Source organism: Pseudocercospora fijiensis, assembly GCF_000340215.1.
Source record: "Pseudocercospora fijiensis CIRAD86 unplaced genomic scaffold MYCFIscaffold_7, whole genome shotgun sequence".
Taxonomy (NCBI): Eukaryota; Fungi; Ascomycota; class Dothideomycetes; order Mycosphaerellales; family Mycosphaerellaceae; genus Pseudocercospora; species Pseudocercospora fijiensis.
The window spans coordinates 1,944,861-1,964,738 of NW_006921538.1; the positions used below are offsets into that span (position 1 = coordinate 1,944,861).

Sequence of the window (19,878 nt, forward strand, 5' to 3'; positions counted from 1 at the left end):
TCGAGACGATAACGAGAACAAACAGTATCAGAGGACCAAGGAAGCAATCGATGCATACCTCCGAAAGAAGTCTTCCATCAAGGCGAAGGACCTAGGCATCTGGATCGATTACGCCCGAAGACAACAAAATGCCAGGTATTGCCGCGTTATTCTTGCAAAAACAGTGCCGACAACTTTTCTAGGGTACGCTTACAGTCCTGGGCTTGCCTGCCAGCAATCAGAACGTGGTTGGATCTCACCATTTTTCGAAAGAGAATTGCTTCTGAAGGGAAATCGTGCCCTCTACGCTGATTGCTAGATACCAGATGGCTGCCTGCAATATTCGATCACCGCTCACCTGATTCTCATGCCGAGCTGAAAGTCGAATTCAAAGCGCCATATTTGATATTCGAGAACGTCACCGACGCATCTGGGTGATCAGCCTCCACAGTTTCCGGAGCGCCACTTGCTGCGTCGCATGTTCCCCTCTTGACTCCCGGTCCTGTTCCATCTGTCGGATAAGTGGAGTCCAGCCACAGCATTGATGCGGCATAGTCATCCCAAATGGAGAGAACGAGCACCATTCCTCTTTCGAACGCATCGCCCATCGCCGCGAGCCCACCACGGGCATCGAAGCTGTTCGTGTCACCGAATGCGGTCTTCTGTTGCTCGCAGAAACCTTCTGTGATGCTGTTGGTTGTATCGACGCCGGAGACATCGCTGACAGAATTCTGGATTACTGTTCCACCTTGAACGTAGATACGCCTGATCTCGGATAAGGTGCCGGTATCAGTACCATCATCGGTAATGAACTGGGTCACGACTGTGAAAGTCGAGCTAGTGTCGACGATACTGCCCTCGCCGTAGAAGCTCTCATTACCCATTCGGTAGGAGTTGAAGTCGCAGCCATCCTTGTCACAAATACCATCATACCTCAAATCACCAGCACCGCATGTCTCGGTGGAATTGCAGGCCGTGAGACCAGTACCGTTGCAAGGATGAGGCGTGAAAGCAGCAGAGATCGAGTTCGCTTCCCAAATGTCCATCTCGGCGCAGCAAGCACCTATCAAACCTGTCCCGGAGCTCGGATCGCCAGTCGATGGTGTCCAGTCCACGATATTGGCCTACAAGAATATTAGTAATCGCTCACCACCGACCGAGTGATTCTCCACCGCACGAACCTCTCCGTTGATAAATTTCACGTCTTGAGGACATTGCGCATCACAGTACCCAGTACCGTACTTGGCGCCGGCCTTGTTGTTCTCATACGCCGACATCCCTCCGTCAGCAGCCATTTCAACGAAATACAAAGCGCCATTCAGCCCGCATGGGAGCTTCGAGACATCGACATCGAACGTGAACTCTTTGTTCTTCAGATTAAAAATTTTGTATGCTTCTCCACTGGCGTCAAGCAAGTAGTTCCTGGATCCGACATTGGCGCCAGTAACGAAGGTCAAAGATAGCGACCCATCCTCAGGTGTCGTGATGCCGTAGGTCGAGGAGTAGTCCGCGCCGTCCACGGCGCAGGACTGCGCACAGACGCTGGGAGATGTGCAGATTGAGGTGTCCCACTCATTGCCTGTGTAGCAGTTCGTCGATCCGTCGACGGTGTGTGTCCAGCGCCAGTTTGCGTCGAGGGTGATGGAGGTGTCCAAAGTGGAACAACCCGAGGCTGTACATTCGGAGATGGGCAGGGCAGGATGCGTTTCTGCCGTGTTTGTCCCCGCTTGCTGAGCGCTGACTCCTGCGGCGAAGAGAAGCGAAAGGACTGCGGCTGAAGACATGATGCGAACGAGTGACAAGAAAATCAAGGAGTGGATGGCTCAGATCGACTGACCGAGGAAGCTTGACGAAAGAAGCGCACATAGGCGAGCAGTCTTGGATATTCTTATGGGATCTTGAAAGGGACGAAACAATGATTGGGTCAATCTCCGCTTCTTTATGAAGTCTTCGAAGCGCTTGTGAGTATGAGCTGGAGGTACTAACGTTGAGGCTGCCTTCTGGACTTCATGTAAATTGAGTAACCAAACGAGCGACAACGGTAAACACCGCCTCTAATGGCAGTACATACACAGCGCGCCGGTAGTGCAACGCGCAAATGGGAGTTGACCCGGTTCGTGGTGTTTGCGATTTGCTTTGAAAGGCTTCGCTTCCAGGAGTTCATTTATCCCATACAGCGGATATATGCTTGGCGGTCTCAGATCTAGACCTCACTCATCATTGATCTAAAATTCAATGTAAAGGCAGCTTTTGAGGACGACGATCTGCGAGCGCTCAAAGAGAGCATCGAGAAGAACGATTAAGTGTTTTCCAAGTAGATGCTGTTGTGCTAGGTGGACAGCACTAGTCCATTTCTGGCTGTCTCATGCAAACAGCCGATGCTGTGCTATCCCGGCTCGACGTCGTGTCTCTCGCGATGGAACTGGCGTAGGCATACTTGAGAGTAACAGCACATCCCGTCAGCATTCGATTTGAGAAAGCGCAATACCGTTCGAATGGACGAGCCATTCAAGGACTTAACCTCTGAATCTTCCACTCCCCCCTCTCATCTTTCGAATACTGAAATCGGTCATGCAACCTACTCGGTCTTCCCTGCCAAAACTCCACAATCTCAGGCTTCACCCTCAACCCACCCCAAAACTCCGGAACCGGAATCTTCTCCTCCCCTTCAAACCTCTCCTCAACATCCCTAACCCGCTGCTCCAACTCCTCCCGATCCTTCAACACCAGACTCTGCCGACTCGCCCAAGCCCCAATCCGACTCCCTCGAATCCTCGTATCATAATACATCTGACTCTCCTCAGAAGACAACCTCTCCGCCGGCCCCTCAACTCTAACCTGTCGTTCCAATTCCCGCCACCAAAACGTCAGCGCAGCATAAGGGTTGCTCTCGAAATCCTTCGCTTTCCGCGACGTGCCCCAATTCGAATATATCACGAAACCCCGGTCGTCCATTTCTTTGAGGTAGACCATTCGCGCCGAGACTTTTCCTGAGGGGAGCGTGGCGGTGGAAAGGGTTACGGTTTCGGGTTGATGGACTCCGGATTCGTTCGCGTGTTTGAACCATGTGGCGAATTGTTTGAATGGTGAGGCGTCGAGTTGGGATCCGTCGAGCGAGCCTTTTGTGTATTGTTCGGCTCCCAGACTGCCTTCTTTCACGCCGGGGGCGAAGATGGCTTTTTGGTGGGACATTGTTCGGAATGTGCGGGATAATGGATGTGCCGGTTGGATGGTGCGCAGCATATGTATGTCTGTTCTTCTGATTGGAGTGGACTTTTTCGCAATGCTGTGATATGTCTCCTGATCGTTGCGACTCGGGATGATCTCACCACTTCCATGGCGACTTTTGGCTTTTGCCAAGCGTTGGGGCTTGGCGTTTCTCTCACTCCCCTCGCGAACTTTTCTTCTCCTCCATCACTGCCTCAAACCGCCAGTGCCGTACAGAAGCGGTGCTGGACCTAGAAGATCACACATACTGTTCAGCATAACGAAGCAATCGGATCTCGACATGCGTTGACACTCAGAAGTACCGGTTAGGAACCTCTACACTACCATGGCGTTACTCTCGGTCGCTGCGTTGTGACCTTCTTTCCCTGGATCAGGAATTGACGAGCTCCACCTACGAGGCCAAGGCGAGAAGTCCGGTCCGGTTTCAGCAACAGATAATGCAGTCAAAGACTTCAACATGGAGGCGACTCATGCGAAGAGCGACTCGTGCGCTGTGATTTCAGTAGCTCGACCCTACTTCGGAGATAGACGTGTCTGCTTCGTTGGTTTTCGGAGTACTAGGGTGGAATGTTGACGGACGCCTCTGTACGAATCATGCTCTATCGCAAAGAGTTCAGCAGCTCCTCACGAGCCAGGACGAGAAAGACGAGACATTCTGCCATGTGATGTTGAACAACATCTGCCAGCTTTCGCCCAGCATTTCATTCATTCCATTCTTATATAGCGCTCTCTTCCCGGCGAGCAAGTCTGCTTATATCTGCTATAAGATCTACCCGGTCTTGATAATTCGATGTTCCATTGGGTTTTATTGTTGTAGCAAGAGGGTGAATTATCAAGACTAGCGCAGGTAGGTACTGTAATACAAGTCTAGGGGAGGCGAAAGTCTGCTTGCAATGGTTAGAATAGCGTTTCGATGCCTTGGCGACCTGGGAGTCACTCACATCGCATAGGAAAGCTCCTGCGTAGGCACTGAAAGGGGGCTTGACACATGGCCCAGCAACCCCATAAAGCGTAACCGAGCGCACACACCTCATACTGGATGCAAAACTCATGGATGAGAAAGAACAGGACTCGAGCTTTGACTTTGCAAGAGAAGGCGTAGGACTTCGTACCTATTCAAAGTACATTACAAAGGCGGCAAACCCAGAATCTGCAAAGCCTGCGCAAGGTTGCCGTTGGAAATGTTCAGTGCACGTACGGCAGCAAGCTGTACAACGCCTAGAAGCTTCAACTGGTTGGTCAACGCCGGCCACGGGCTGTCTCCGAGCGTGATGGTGCTATTAAAATCCTGTGCGACCTGACGCTCCTCCAGCTCCGAATGAGCCTCGTCCGCGTCCCGCTTGGCCATATTGTACGAGGTCCCATAGACGCTGTTACCAAGAGTGCCAACCCATTTCCAGGGCTCGGACATATTGTCGTTTCGGCCGGCGTCCCAATACTCCCAGCCATTTGTGCCTCCGAATTTGCTCCCGTAGTTGGCTTGCAGTGTGGCAATGACCTTTTGATATGTTGCGATGGGTTTCCATCCCGAGCCACCATCGTTTTGCGCGGCGAGCAAGTTGAAAGCAACACGGTTGGCGGCGTAGCCATTTTTGACAATTGCGTTGTAGCCGTTGACGGTACTGGCGTCGCCCCAGCCGTTGTAGAATTGAGGATTGAACCAGTTGATTAGTTTTCCGTTGGGCTTTGTGGATGAGGTTGCTTTGGAGTCGAGTGTTTTGTAGGAGAAGCCACCCAGACCTGAAACTTAGTCAGGATTGAGGAGTATTGATATTTCCTGAACCACTTACCGTATCCACTGGGTTGTAGTTCTGAAGCTACTGGTGACATGGTAGTGATGAAGCTCGAACCGAAATCTTTCGCGAGCCGTTGGAGAAGCGCGAGAGGACATGTGTATGCCACTTTCTCTTCAATGTCCAAATCGATGCCATCCAACTTGTGGTATTTCAGCTCATAATATAGAGCTTTGTAATATGTCTCGTTCTAATTTTTCGTCAGAGGAGGCATGAGTAGTGTCACATGCTACTTACTACAATGGTATTCGAAGGTCCGCTACATAGTCTTGGGTAGCTGCCGGCTCTGGTATGCATGTCAGTTCACTCTTATCACACATCGGGGAAGAGCACTTACGCGGCGCCGCCCATCATGTAGAGCACCTTTACGCCTTTCGATTGAAGCTGTGCAGCTTCCTGCCAAACTGTGGAGAAGACCGAGTTGTTCGGATTATTGTCGTTGAGCGTGATAGCGTTCGGATCCGAATTGATATGTAGCGATGACAGATAGACATGAGTGATTTGCGTGGGGTTCGAGATCATAGGCAGAAGAGAGAATTGGTTGGTATCCTGATAGCGTCTAAAGGTCTGCACGTATGCCAACAGTCGCGGAGGGTTGTACGGATCCGAAGCTGCTCTTTGATTTAAGGATACTTCAGCGGGAAGACATGATGCTATGCCCAGCAGAGCTGAAAGAGCGAGTGACGTCCGCATTGTACGAAATGCGTGTGAAAAGATTGAAAAGTGAATGAATGGTAAGAGTCAGTGATACCTACCACGCCAACGGGGGCCGCAGCTCTTATGTCGAGAAGGCGTCACCGTGAAGAGAGTCAGGTGCGGACGGCAACTGAACCGTCTCAACTGCGCTGATGAGCGCTGAGCGGCTATACATTGGCATTCTTCAGATAAATCCAGGACGGTGGCTTGCGCTGTTCTACGCGCTCCTGAAACAATTGCTGGAACCGGTCGGACAGATCGGCAGTGCATATTCGCTTGCGCTGAGCTTCGGCACGCATTTGGATGGTATGGCGTTTTGCCACGGGATCCAGACGCAAAAAGAGTTTGTGGCTGCAGTCGAGGTGTTTCCGCCTTTTCGTCCAGCTGATCAAATAAGGCCTATTCTATGCGCCGAGACTGGTTGATCAAAGAGGCACATAGCGATTTGGGCGAAGTTCTCGCTTGGCCGTACAACGTCGCCTTATGCTTATTTCCGGATAGATCGACGCCTAAATCCTATATATCGTTAGTATAATAGTCCGGACTCTGTATTGTGTAGCTGTAGTAATGATTGTAGTGTCGAAGGACGAAGTCGAGACCCGGCGCCGCGAATGCCGAGATATTCTTGTGCTAGATTGAGACTGCCCTCTACTACACTACATCGCCATACGGTTGATACTACGATAGAATAACGCCGATTCAATCAACTGACAACGAGACTGCCGAGACAGAATAAGCTCTGTTTGATCAATCATTTAGGCTAGTGGGCCGTATTTAACCTGATAGGCCCTGGGCGGTCACAGAGACCGTGAGTGAATCCTCCGGTAGGAATGCCTAGCCTCAGCTCTCTTCGGGGCGCCTCTTGCACTTTATTATTAGGCCATGTGGAAAGGTGTTGCTGGAGTATTATTGAGACGGGCTGTCTCGGTCTCGCCGTTGCTGACGGAATGTAGACACTGTCAAGAAGGCTGATAGTTGATGATGGAAAAGCAGGATCAGCAGCAGGAGCGAAGAATCAATGCCAGCGACCGGGATCGAGCACACAGGGAGCGGACTCAGGTCCGACAACATCATCCTGACCGCGTCTCTGCCCTGCCCTGCCATTTATCCTAGCAACACGGTCTTCGCCGACTAGAAGGGTCCGTTCGGTGATTCATGGAGCGTACCAATTCATGATGGCGTAGACAGCACGGTGTAGATTCCGTCCATCGCCAATATACTCGAACACCACCGCTTCTTCCGAATCCTCGAACCATGGTTCCACTTGACTCCGCGATCCTCCTCCAGTATGCTAGTCCTAGGAGCGAAGATAGTCGAAGGACAAGGGGCGAAGTAATGCTAAGAGGTGGTATAGAAATCGGTGGCGAAGCCGACGGACAGCATGATTCCTAAGGGGCACTGCTGGGGCACTGAGACATATGGTTTTTGGCTCACGACAGCGAAGAGCAGGTTAGGCGCGGGTCTCGCTCCTAGTCACAGTCCAGGATTGGAAGTAGAGAAAAACAGTCGGTGCAGCTGGAGTTCGATAAGCAAGAGCTTGTTGCAGGCACAAACAAAACGTTAGCACCTCGTCTCTGCCTGAAGTGGCATCATGCTCAGATGATCTCACACGAGGGAACATGAGTCGACACTCTGCACATGGCGAGAAAACGGCATTGCAATTACATTCTGCCGACCTATAGGAAAGTCCACGAATCATTCTGCTGGACCCGCTGCACACTACACGCTGCCCAGTGTCCCGTCCTTCTGTGATATCACAGCTGATCTTCGGATCTGTCAGCAGACTGAGCTCGTGAGCAAGGGGGACAAAAACGCTACCTTCGCCAGCGTCAAGGAACTCGTCGTCAATGACTGATGAGAGGCCGGAAAAGTCATCTTCATCCTCTTCCACGGCCTCCTGTACGGTTATAGGTGCTAGAGCCTCTCTCTTGATTTTTCTGGCTCGCTTTGGCGTGTCCTCGCCACTTTGCACAGAATCAACATTGTCTTCTCTGCGACGCTTCTTGGAAGTGCTGTCACGCTTTCGGGCTTTGCCGTTGCCCGTATTGCAGCTGATTGCGTCTGTGGGCATCTCGAGTTCTCCAGAGGCTGCCAGCAACTTAGTCCTGACCCGATTCCAAGCATTCATCGCCGATCCAAGATTTGTGTAGCCAGCGCGAGCTGCCAGCTTCTTGAAGTTGACCTTTGGGAAGCCACCTTCAAAGCAGTGACATGCATCGGAGAGAAGCCGCATGTCATTTATGGTCAGCTCATTGCCTCGAACACCCATTGTGAATTTCTGCAGCGGCAGGACTTTGGACAGCTGATTCAAAATCGATCCTGAATGAGCTGGAGAAGAGGCGATGGGCGATGGGCGATGAACACTGCGAATATATGCTTGTCGCAGGGCCGACCCTGAGCGACTAGCTGGATATCTTTTCGCCACACGCCCGCAAAGCTCGTTCATTCCTTCTCTCGCCGTCCGGCCAATCGCGCTGATAAGAGAGGACAGAGCTATCAGCGACATGAACGTTCTACCTGCTGCTACGCAACCCTCGTCCAACAATGGCACTTTCGCCTTGCAGTGCCTCCGCGACAACTTGGCCATTCGTCCCCTCGTATGCGTAGCTGCGACTACCCGTAGATGATCTGATCATCAGCAAATCCAGACCGCAAGGATCGCACTATACTTCATAACGCGTGGCGTGACAGGTCTCTTTGCAGCAAGAGAAGAAGCGCTCCAATTGCGAATGATAGGCGTGTCGTCGAGGTATCCAGGGGTCCAGACGTTGTTACGCGAGTGCGAAATACTTCTACGATGACAATTAACTCCCGGCCCTAATGCTCCGGTGTGACTCTTGTGCTCAATGCTGGAGAGAGCTTCAGCCCTGCGATCGCATCTAATCTACTCTCGCTTCACGTATCTGGAATACTGACTTTGTCAGTTTGCCAGGACTAGGTATTGTAGTTCTACCCATGCAAAGCTTGTGCGCTTGTCTGGACCGTAACAACCTGTCGACGGACTACTTTGCTGAGGAGCATGTGAGAAGATGGACTGGACTGGACACGGCAAGCATACCAGCGGAAACGTGAGCGACATCAAATAAATCCACGTCTTGTTGTCCAGCTACCTGGAAAGGACAGCATCGTAGACAACTTCCCTAGAACCCCGCCAGGCTCTTCGACGTTAATCACTATCGAACTGATCATTGCAACTGAGCTCCGGAGTTGGAGAAGATGATTGCCTGGACTCCACGATCTTCCCTTTCCCTTTCCCTCGACCACGTTTCTGCGGGCTCCCATTGCCCGTAGAAAGGTCGCTATCAGAGGCTTTTCTCTTCTTGCTAGAAGCCTTGCTCTCGCCAACGATGTCGCTGCCATGCTTGATCTTGCTGCCCATGGCGCCATATTCCTGCATCAGCTTCTTCTTGAGGTTTCCCCAAGTCACTTCTGCACTATGAACAGAAGAGAGGCCAGCGACTGTGGCGAAGGCTTTGTAGTCGACCTGCAAAATTTAAGTCGAAAGGCTGTAGGCTGGAGATGAGGATCATATTTACCTTTGGCTCCGTCTTGCAGCACTGCCAGGCTTTGGCAAGCTGTTCCATTTGCTTCTCTGAGAAAGGCATTTTCTTGTTCAGGCGCAGGTGGGTTTCTCAGCGGGCCTCTGGCCAAAAGCTCAAGTCTTGATCTATATATCGTCAGCTTTCGACAGTATCGAGTGATGTTTCGAGCCACTCTGCTCGTGCATAGTGCCGCTGTGTCGATTGCCGTTTCAGTCGAGATCTTCGCGAGCACAGATCACCGATCCAATATACTTTGCGATTTCAAGATCGCGAGAGTTACTCTAGCTTAAACAACGTTGGGTACATGTATTCTCCGTCCGCCCTGCGAAAACAATTCAGCAGATCAGGCAACTCGTGTCGAGGCAGCTCAAGTAGCTTAGAAGTGAGGCCAAGGATAAGTCCATACTTTTCGCCTCCTCCCTGCCCCAATTTGTAAGACAAAACAGCGTTGGCCATAAGGAAGCGAAACTCCGCGACACTTTCGAGCCACACTGCGGTTTATAAAGATCTGAACAGCCCCTACGATTCACAACAACCTCATAACGCCATGCCTATCCAATGGAGCGCCCAGATGGACCAGAGACTTCTGCTCGTCTACGTGGCAAATTCCAATCTGTCCGCAACGGCGGCAGCGGAAGGATGGAAGAAAATGCACAGTCAGTACGGTCCAAGATCCTCCAAGGCTACACATCATGATACTGACAGCCGCGAAGCCGGTCAAAACATTCCACAGCCAACCAAGCGCGCCATCATGGAGCACATCCTCAAACTGAAAAAATCCATCGGTCTCGTCAAAGAGCGCGACTCAAAGCGCAGCAAAGCCGGGACGCGCGCAACTCAGTTTCCAAAATCTTCAGATCCCTTTGATTCTGCTGCAGGATTGGAAATCAATCGAGACGACACTGAGATGGCTTTTTCCATCAAAGCTGAATCTCCCACGACTTCGAAAACACATGAGGGAACTATACCCACCTCATCTTCCATAACCATCGAGCCAGATAACCGTAGTCTTCAATCTGACAGCGAAGCTCCTATGAGTGGCGAGGAGACGGCCGACGAATTGCACCCAAACGAACCGCAGATGAAGAATGAAGACGAAGACGAAGATTTCGTGATCCCGTTGCTCGACGACTCGATTCGTCCGACCATGTCTCCAGAACGAACTCAAAAATTTCGTCAAGCGAAAGCGAAACGAAAGGTGGTGTATGATTTTGATAGTGATGATGATGATGATAACAGCGACCTTCTTCGCGAGAATATGTCTGCGACTGTGGGACGGAGTCCTTCGCCACCGCCGGCACATGTGGCTAGTCTTGCTGTGAGCTTGCACGGATCGCTCGATGGGAATTCCACGTTGAATTCATTTCAGCATGATGATCCTAGCGTGGAAAGGAGCCTTGATATGATTCGGGATAAGAAGAATAATAATGGTAGAAGGGACAAGAAGTCTGAAGGATCTCGAAAGAAGACGAAGAAAAATTTGAAGCATGTGAAGAGGTATATTTATTGAACTAATTTCGCTATAATTGGGGGGGGGGTTTGTTCGAGAAAAATACGTCTGTCTGTCTCTCTTATTTGAAGCGTTAGAATGAAGACATCTCGCAACCGACCTACAGTGGAGGGGAAGATTGGAGCGCAATGAGATCCCGTCCCGTGTATAGAGACCGAAGATCCTTGTAGAGGCGCGGGATGAGCGTAGTTAAGTTGAGGCGAGTACTCGCGGGTGGTAGCACGTAGATGGTACACTCTCTCATTAGCTTTAGCTTACCGACTAGGGTCTATAGATTGCTATTTGGCACAAACGATCGTAGCGAGCCTTATAAAGATCTGCCTAGACTCCCTCCAGCCTCCAAGTCTCTAATCACTTCTCCATCCAATCCTAAATATCTCCAACTCTACAATGCACAAAGTCATCGATTGGGAACACGGCGGTGATCAACGCCTTATTCGAGCTTTATGCAAACTCCTCAACTCGAAGTATACAGTGATTGCTCAGGCGTTCTATGGTTAGTTACCGGACAACGAGAATATATGTGGAGTGTGTACTGATATATATTGTTACAGAGAAAGAACAAAAATGCACCGAAGCAGAAATCAAAGTTGTCAAACGGCGGATTCAGAAATTGACGGGCGGAGATGCCTCTATGAAAGGTTTCCGTGTACGGAAACAAAAGACGAAAAGTGAGATACCTTATCTTGTGATGAATGCTATTAATGTCGCTGCTAATGAATGCAGAGAGGGAGTCTCTAAAGTCAGAGAGTGAGGAGAATGGTGTCCAAACGCCGCCTACTCCATCGCCCGATGAATCTTTCACTCGAGCGAAGAGGGCGTGTCGGGCGTCTATGGTGAAGTACGAATTCGATGGGTCAGAGGATGAACAGGGACCTTTGTAATGAGTCTGGCTTCGCGTCGTAGATTTTCTCTATTGCGTTACGTAGTGAAGAGTCAAAGTTCAGGTAGCTAGTTGTAGTATCTTTAATGATGTCTTGTTAAAAAATCAGCATTTTTCGTGTAGTCAGACGATCTTCTGCTATCGCACGAGCACCTAGCCTTCGCGGTGAAGCTCAGCACCACATGTATCTTGTATCAGTGGGGAGTATCTGCGAGGCGTTGGAGGATTTGAGGTGAGAAGAGCAGAGAGTCCGTCGATCCTGGTAGGCTAGTTCGGGACAAAATCAGGCCTGCTCGATGGCTTCGGTCGTATGGCATGGGTCGCAGCAGGAAGTCTTAGCTTAAAAGAGAGCTCAATCTCAGCTGATCCTATCTTCCCACTCGCCCAACTACTTGACAATCTCGCGATGGGTATCCTTTGGAATCAAGCCGCCGATCAACGCCTCATCATAGCACTCTATGAAGCCAAGACCAAGAAGTTCAGCGACATCGCACAGCAATTCTATGGCAAGTCGGCGTGGCGTAATGCGTAGATTTGAAGGACATTTCTGATGAGCAACCAGGAAGAGAGCATCAAGTGACCGGCGCGGACATTGATGCGGTACGACATCACATCCGCTCCCTCATGGGAGGAGCTGGCAGAAAGCCAAATGGTCAGCGAAAGCGCAAGCAGGCGAAGTCGAGAAGTAGGTTACAGCTCACCAACCATATCACAAAGTGGGCACCCACTCATTCGCTAAAGCTTCAAAGCCGAAGGCCAAGCAAGAGACCGACGTGACAATGGTCGATGATGGTCCAGGCATTGTCAAGGAGCATGCAGACTTCGATAGCGACATGTTGCCATGATCTGATTCAGAACAAGATCCTGAAGTAGTGCTCGATCCTGTCAAATATCATTACCACATCAGAATGCCAATGATTCTCCGTCCGATCGCTTGAGCTTGAAGCAGCGAAAGTGACAAATACTTGCGTGCCTTTTCGAGCCTAGGTTGTCGATACCTGGAGTATCTCGCTGCCAAACCGGTTCTGCTTGCCAGGTAGCTTTCACACTGCGCAGAGGTGCATCGTAGAGAGGGCCTGCCGGATGTTAGCCACTTGATCCGAACCCCTGTCTCATTAGACTTTGTCACAAAGTCAAGGCTGTCAAGCAAAAAGAACCTTGCAAGTAAGGCTTCGTATCGCGGTTGCTTCACAGCTGTGTTCACACGCAGCAAGCTCACTGTCGCAGGAGACGCAAGCGATGTGATGGAGCTGAAAGAATCCTGGAGCGATCGCGGTCGCTCGATTGCCGTTGCAGCCGACCGGAGATGACTTTTGATCTAAGAGTGGGTTGTCAAGCTGATATATAGCATGCCCGAATCGCAGCTTCTTCGTGTAGCAGCAAGCTCTAGATCGAGGAGCAGGCGGAGAAGTCGAAGACATACTACGCCTTCCGCGGTTTTGTGTCTCGTTGCAATTCTCGAAAAGCTGTGAAGTGCTACAGCGGACTGGTGCCACAGTGCCAATATTCAGATCATCATCTCGAGCTTCTATTATTCCAACTCTTGCTCGCGGAAGACCAGTGCAGTCAAAACTGCGCGATAGATAATCAGATATGCCCCACGCATGGACTCAATCGATGGATCAACGTCTCATGATAGCCATTTTCGAGGCGCAGTCCAAGAGTCCCGCAATCATCGTTGGCAAGTGGGTTGAATTGTTCGGTACGAAGATCTCCACGTGCTGTTTGGTAGTGCAACGTGCTCATGACCAGACAGGGAGAACGGAAGACACGCCTACCGCGAACGGTGTAAAGTTCCGCATTCGCCGTATAATGGCCAGTCTCCGTGCATCACACAGACATGGTCACACTTCGACTGCCGCCGCCAGAGCTGGTGCGAGGGTCTCGAACAAAGCGCCAAAATCGCAGATGGCAGAGATCGTAGCAAAAGATATCGAGGAGCTTGACCGTGGTAGTCTTACACCGGAGTCGCTCGGAGGTGTGCTTTCGTAGGGTGTCATTCATCCATATCGCCGTTCAGGTCAGGCCTGAGCCATTGTAATAAGTGTCTTTCACAAGCAGAACATGTGTGGGAATGTTCCGTGTCGATGTCGACGGCACATGGAATGAGGAATCCGGAGGTGGGAGCCTCCTGGAGTCATACGCTAGCTCAAATTCAGTATAGCGTATTCTCAACCCCCGCAAAGTGAAGGGAGAATGGAAAGCGCGACCATGCAAACATCTTTCTGCTTTTCTATGTTTTGAGCACAGTACTTCGCATGCATCGAAAGCTCATACAGCAACCTCTACAGAGGCTGTACCGATGCGCCCTACCCAGTGTCATGAATATCGAGTGGCGATCGCGATCGGAGCCCGAGAGGTGTTTGGGCGATGACCACACTTATCTGCATCTGGACGATATCTTCCGCCTGAAAGCCATCGTTTGGTGTCTCCGGCACATTCTGCTGTGTCTGATGCTCCTCGAATCCACGCTACTTTGTCGCATCCAGCCGTCACTGCGAACTTCTCGACTGAGATCCATGAGCCGTCGCTCCTCCTCGAGCTCAGGGAGACCAGGCTACGGAGCACTCTTCGGACTTCACTCCTGTGACAAAGGACCAGATCGTCGCAAGCCGCCTTCCAGAATGGAGTACCGACTTGCTCCTTCCCAGAGACGTCCGTCATATATAAGCCGCGGTGGAGTGTAGAGGTTGTGAGTTCAAAGTTTTGCACAGATACTTCTCGTGAAATTTTGGGGGGAATTTTCAGTGGGAGCATTTAACTCTGAAAAGCTAGGTAGCGGCAGAAAGCAGCTCCAATTTTCTTCCGCCCAAATTCCCATACTGTTCGGAGCTGATGTCGCAGAGCTTGAACCAGCAGTGACGAGCAGATGGGTTCGACAGCGGGATATGCCTCTATTGAGGTCATCGAACACCGCACACCGCCAGGCATCGGGCTTCTGAACCCCTTCAAAACGAAGGTGAAAATATCCATAAGCTGTGTGAGTCTCATAGTGGACGATGCCAAGGGATCGCTGTGGCAAAGATTGTGACGCGAAGCAATGCATAGCCTGGTCATGCTTACTTAGAGAGCTCTCTCTGCCCGTGACGCCGTGCTGAACGCTAAACAAGATCCAAGGGAGTAGAATTGCAAAGAAGACTTCTGTCGGTATTCAGTGTCGCCATATGCGCACAGCCTTATCTTCACCTCCACTTCCAACACGCTCTCCATCAGGCGACCAATCAACGGCGAAGACCCTAGCCTGATGGCCTGGAAGATTCTCCTGCAGCTTTCCAGTCCTCACATCCCACACCTTGAGTGTGGAGTCCTCACTACCGCTCACCAGAAGTCGGGAGTCGGCTGAGAAGGCGCATTGGAAGACTTTGCCGACATGGCCTCGCAAGGTGTAAAGAAACTTTCCATCCTTGGCTTGCCAGAGTTTGACATGGTTATCAAAGCCTGTCGACGCGATGTATACGCCATCAGCAGAGAATGCGACGTGGTTGATAGTCTTCTGATGTCCGACCATACGTTGTAAAGGCTTTGTAGACTTGGCCGGCTCCCATAGAAACATGGTGCAATCATCGCTAACCGTCACCAAGCGTTCGGTGCCCCCGGACGTCGTCAACGCGCTGTCGTACCTTTGCTTTGCTTTCTTACGCTTCCCTTCGACAGAGTCAGGAGTGCCTTTCGTTCCTGTGTGGTCAAAGTAGCCAGTCCGGAGAACAAAGTCGGTGGAAAGGGCAATGTGATTGACCCAGTGAGCATGTGAAGTCAAGTTGTGGACAAGGGTACCCTTGGCTGCATCCCAGATCTTGACGGTACGATCGCGAGATGAAGAGTAAATCAAACCAGATCCACCCCACTTCACACAAGTCACGTCGCCTTTGTGACCGGTCAGTGCCATGTCTGTGTGGCCACTCACGGCATCCCATATTCGAATGGTCATGTCTTGTGATGCTGATGCGAGTCGTGGTCGTCCCTGCTCCCGTACATGATAGGGCTCCCACGATATGCTCATGATTGATTTTGTGTGTCCTTTCAAAGGTGCTCCCAAAGGAGTGCCTTTCTTGGGATCCCATATTCTGACAGTGTTGTCCTTGTTGCCGCTGCCTGTCGCGAGCAGTCCACCATCAGGCGACCACGCTACCACCAACACCCATCCTGTGTGGCCTTTCAGAATATGTCTCGGAGTGCCAGTCTCGCAGTCCCATAGTCGCGCTGTGGAGTCCCCCGCTCCTGTGGCCAGACTTGCAGAGCTCGCTGGCGAGAATGAAGCACAGAGTATGCTTGCGCCATGTCCCGATATGCTTGCTGAGCATCTCGTCACAGGCTTGACCTTGAAGACGGCCTCTGCTCTGCATGGGATGTCTAAAGACAACTCTGTATTGTGTGTGCCCTCCAAATGCCGTCTAATCACATCTTGCTGGCTGAACTCGCCGGATCCATCCTCGAAGGGGTTGTAGAAGCGGTACGGGAGTCGATCTGCCGGTTCGGTCTTGCCGAGAAGGCTGTTGAGTAGTAGAGAGAGGTTTTTCGGGGTGAGGTCCTTCAGCGATACGGAGACCACTGGACCTTGAGGTGCGCCTGTGTCTGCATCGCGAAATTGAATTCGCTGAGTGCCGTCTGGGATTTCCGGGGTTTCGATTGTGATTTGTTCGCGAGCGAGAGCGGCGGCCTCTGTCTTTTGGCGTTTCGAAAGCGGCGGCAGGACGGTAGCCATTCTGAAGTACCACTTTGCGGCTGGTAATGCAGAGGGTGTAACGTTCGCAGAGGACGAGTCTCTTTCAACTTTTTCGAACTGACTAAGCGGATTTAAGCTTTAAGCCCGATGCAGGTTCAGGTATCGTATTCGTATACAGTTTCCTATCTCGAGACCAGACTAGAGATAGGATTATTTGAGGGTTTAGTATTTTGGTATGTGTGTGTGTATGTAGTATAGTGGCATAGTATGTAGCTAAGGTATAGCGTATAGCTAATTAGCGTTTAGATAATAGAGATCCTATCTCTAGTCTAGGCCGTTTCGGTCGCAATTTAGCTATTTATATAGATTTTCCCCTCTTAAGGAAGCACTCGTCGAGGAACACAAATTAATATATAATATATAGTAGAGGCCCTAGATAATATAATTATCTAGGCCCGCCTAGTAGTACTTTTTCGAATTACGGTCTTAATTGTACGTATTCTTATCGTCGCGGTCGTCGTAGTATAGAGTAGCCTTCTATATAGCCGAGCGTATTCGGTTTTTAGATTACATTCGATTTTCCTAAACCGGGGCTATCGTATATAGAATAAAAAATAGTAATTAGTATATATAAAGTATTTATCTAGGTCGCTACTATAGCGGATTTTCGAATTTCGGTCTAGGTATTGCGTATTCTTTCTTCGAAAAAAAATTCGGGTCGCTTTATCTATATACGCGTACTAAAACCCGACAGAAGCGGATTAGACCAGTAATAAAGGGTATTGTGTGGTCTGTGCGGGAGTTTATTTCTATAGTAGCTTGTAGTGGCTAAGTACAGATATACCATACAACACCCTTTGTTACTGGTCTGAGTGGAGATAGTACAGTTTCTACGGTATGCTGCCGCTCCACAAAGCAGACGTGATTTCCTCACGCGAGGCGAGCCGGTGGAATCAGTGGATAGGTGGAAGCAAGAGATATCCCACAGGCACAGGCACAGGCACAGGCACGAACATGGACTGCGGCTGTAGAGCTACTTCTGTCTGCAAGGAGCCACAGATGGTACAAGAACGGGCTCAATGGCAGAGGAGGTCACCGTCACCACCGGTCGAGTTGTTGAAGTGATACTCTTGTACGGTATCACGCTGATGCTCGCGTATTCTCATTCCTCCCGTAGCAGCTTCAGACAGCCAACTCTTTCGCGGCGCGGCTACGTCGCCTGGCAGCGGTGGTGTCAATGTGTCGCCATGGTGAAGGTGAAGGTGACGAGAAATGTCTGTCGCACGCGCCCGCGCCGCTGTCACTGTCAACATCGTCTTCTTCTTCTCCAGCCCGCAGTCAAAGACCACCCAACTGATGAAAAAAAAAGATGAAGCACGGAAGCCAGCAACTGTGTTCTCAAAGTCAGCCACGTCCAAGTCTCGGGAGGTGAAGATGCACTCACAAATTGCGCCGATGCCGCCCCCGCAGGAGATGCACTGACTCGAATACCGCAGTGTGCAATGCAGATTCTCGTCTAGACCGAAGCCCATTCATGAGCGGGCACGATTCGACAAGGTAAGTGGAGAAAAAAAAGGAAGAAACAGAAGAAGAGGAATTGACGAGCGGAACAGAAAGGGCGAGAGCTCGAGAATTGCTGACTCACTAGCGCGGCGCTAGAACTAAGCGGTCGAAATACGCGCGTAATTGGTGTCATGATGTAGATCTCAGCATGGGTCGGAACACAAGTACTGTAGCACCAGCGTCGAGATGCCAATGGCCAGGCCGTACGCCAGCCAGAGCTTTTGTCGCGAGTCTTCATAGATATTCTGTGGCACCTGGATCGACACTTGAACAGGCTGCAGGTAGAAGGCCGAAGAACACGGTACAGCGGCGGCTTGTGCCCCTACGACAGAGCAGTTCTCCTACCTCCGTTCAGGCCTTTGTGCATTAAGGATTACGTTCCGCGGTGGTGGTAGTGGCGGAATAGATTAGCATACGTGATACAGTCAAATTTAGGGTTCTTTTGCCGACTTCCGATCCACCAATTATATACCACTCTATCTAATCCTTTGCCTAAAGGCCTAAAGCTAAACCGCTAATTTTTATCGTAGATTCCGCTATTAAAATACGATCTCGCTATACTAACGACAACTAGCAAATCTAATACGAGGAGGTTGTAGCCCTACTAATTGCGAGTCTAACGATCTAAAAATCCTATATATACGACGTATATACGTTAAGTTATAATAAATCTCGCGACGCGACTTAATATAGCTATCCGGCTACTAATATATACTAAAATACTAACCCCTAAGTCTAGTATATCTAATACTTAGAGCCCCTTAATTAGTGCTATCCGACTAACTTCTTAGCTATACGTACTAGGTATACGGTTATAGTACGAAGGTATTATAACGGTTATACGGTATAAAAGTTAATATATTCTCTAAGGTGCCGCGAGGCAAGCTATCTATATAATAGTCCTACTATTAGTAGCAATAGCGACCGCAGCGGTCGGTAGTAACCGCTGCCTACTATCGTATATATAATAGTATTATATCGTAATAATACGTACCTATGCGCGACTTCTTACTATCGAGTTCTCGTCTATATTAGAAATAGCGGTAGTAATACCCTCCTTTATTTTTAACTAAACTAACTCGAGGCCCTTCGGAAGGTACTTCTAATCGACTTCCTTACTAGATATAACTGCGCCCGGTATAGTAGTACTAAGTTCTTATTACTTTGCCGACGCTAGTTACTAGCGACTTAGAAGGTTCTAAATAGATTTATTACTAACCTACCTAAGACCTATATAAGCTCGTATACCTAGTATTTCTAAATAACTTTACTATAACTAGTATATCTCTACGGACTATCGTTACTAAGATATAGTTAAGTAGTAGACGCGACTCGAGCTAGTAATTCGAGTCGGTACTCTAAATACTAAATAATACTAACTACTACTAACTAATACCTATACGACCTATACGACCTATATAGTATCGCTAATATAAGCGACTCTAACTTAACTAATTAACCCGATACTTCGGAGCTCGATCGTCGTCTAGGTAGAGGTACTTAGAGTAGAGGCGCTTAATATACTTCTTCTTCTTATCTCTCTAATATTCTAGCTATATCTAAACTCGATCGGCGTAGCGAAAATAATACCGCCTTACCGACTCGACTAGAATATAATAAAGATAAAAACGAGGACATAGTTATACTAGAGGATCTAGATCTACTAAGATAGACGTCCGACTTACTAGTCTATATAGTCGATTAAGATCGCTACTACTAGCGCTAGTATTATAGCGACTATTATAACTCCGAGAATATACTAGGTAATAAGGACCGCCTAGCTACTCGACGCTAGCCTAGACGCTAACCTAATAAGCGTATTACTCCTCGCTACCTACGAAATACTAATCGTAACGTCGACTATACTTAACTAGTTAAAGATAATAGTATAACCGAAGACGAGGACGCCGATATAGATAAAGAGTTACTAAGCGAGGGCGAATTAGAGATCGAGAGTCGTACTAGTAATGCCTCTAAAAATAACGACGATAACTAACCTATATAGCGTTCTAGCGAGCGCG

At 49.7% G+C, this 19,878-nt stretch overlaps 9 protein-coding genes across 9 annotated transcripts; 3 read left to right on the top strand and 6 right to left on the bottom strand.

Moving 5' to 3' along the window:
• Positions 1-344: 344 nt before the first annotated feature.
• MYCFIDRAFT_77954 (glycoside hydrolase family 7 protein) lies at positions 345-1,763 on the bottom strand (the record flags this gene model as incomplete). The annotated part of the gene is made up of 2 exons (XM_007930723.1): positions 345-1,103; positions 1,161-1,763. 2 exons carry the CDS (start codon positions 1,761-1,763, stop codon positions 345-347), a joined length of 1,362 nt encoding a protein of 453 aa, XP_007928914.1.
• A 724-nt stretch (positions 1,764-2,487) lies between these two features.
• MYCFIDRAFT_31273 (uncharacterized protein) lies at positions 2,488-3,171 on the bottom strand (the record flags this gene model as incomplete). Its single annotated transcript, XM_007930582.1, has 1 exon — positions 2,488-3,171. The coding sequence occupies one exon, from the start codon at positions 3,169-3,171 to the stop codon at positions 2,488-2,490; it is 684 nt and encodes a 227-aa protein (XP_007928773.1).
• A 1,414-nt stretch (positions 3,172-4,585) lies between these two features.
• MYCFIDRAFT_22691 (glycoside hydrolase family 18 protein) lies at positions 4,586-5,591 on the bottom strand (the record flags this gene model as incomplete). Its single annotated transcript, XM_007930560.1, has 4 exons — positions 4,586-4,947; positions 4,998-5,184; positions 5,241-5,286; positions 5,338-5,591. Coding segments are annotated over 4 exons (849 nt in total), but the record flags the coding sequence as incomplete, so codon positions are not given.
• Positions 5,592-6,866: 1,275 nt separating this feature from the next.
• MYCFIDRAFT_198484 (uncharacterized protein) lies at positions 6,867-7,965 on the bottom strand (the record flags this gene model as incomplete). Its single annotated transcript, XM_007931028.1, has 2 exons — positions 6,867-7,034; positions 7,417-7,965. The coding sequence occupies 2 exons, from the start codon at positions 7,963-7,965 to the stop codon at positions 6,867-6,869; spliced, it is 717 nt and encodes a 238-aa protein (XP_007929219.1).
• Positions 7,966-8,862: 897 nt separating this feature from the next.
• MYCFIDRAFT_77958 (uncharacterized protein) lies at positions 8,863-9,301 on the bottom strand (the record flags this gene model as incomplete). Its single annotated transcript, XM_007930724.1, has 2 exons — positions 8,863-9,180; positions 9,233-9,301. 2 exons carry the CDS (start codon positions 9,299-9,301, stop codon positions 8,863-8,865), a joined length of 387 nt encoding a protein of 128 aa, XP_007928915.1.
• Positions 9,302-9,785: 484 nt separating this feature from the next.
• Positions 9,786-10,748, top strand: MYCFIDRAFT_77959 (uncharacterized protein; the record flags this gene model as incomplete). Its single annotated transcript, XM_007930725.1, has 1 exon — positions 9,786-10,748. One exon carries the CDS (start codon positions 9,786-9,788, stop codon positions 10,746-10,748), a length of 963 nt encoding a protein of 320 aa, XP_007928916.1.
• A 390-nt stretch (positions 10,749-11,138) lies between these two features.
• MYCFIDRAFT_198487 (uncharacterized protein) lies at positions 11,139-11,632 on the top strand (the record flags this gene model as incomplete). The annotated part of the gene is made up of 3 exons (XM_007931029.1): positions 11,139-11,244; positions 11,303-11,419; positions 11,475-11,632. 3 exons carry the CDS (start codon positions 11,139-11,141, stop codon positions 11,630-11,632), a joined length of 381 nt encoding a protein of 126 aa, XP_007929220.1.
• A 1,381-nt stretch (positions 11,633-13,013) lies between these two features.
• On the top strand, positions 13,014-13,846 carry MYCFIDRAFT_204493 (uncharacterized protein). Its single transcript, XM_007931030.1, has 2 exons — positions 13,014-13,333; positions 13,388-13,846. Exons 1-2 carry the CDS (start codon positions 13,225-13,227, stop codon positions 13,621-13,623), a joined length of 345 nt encoding a protein of 114 aa, XP_007929221.1. The 5' UTR covers positions 13,014-13,224; the 3' UTR covers positions 13,624-13,846.
• A 936-nt stretch (positions 13,847-14,782) lies between these two features.
• MYCFIDRAFT_30851 (uncharacterized protein) lies at positions 14,783-16,333 on the bottom strand (the record flags this gene model as incomplete). Its single annotated transcript, XM_007930564.1, has 1 exon — positions 14,783-16,333. One exon carries the CDS (start codon positions 16,331-16,333, stop codon positions 14,783-14,785), a length of 1,551 nt encoding a protein of 516 aa, XP_007928755.1.
• Between the last annotated feature and the right edge of the window lie 3,545 nt (positions 16,334-19,878).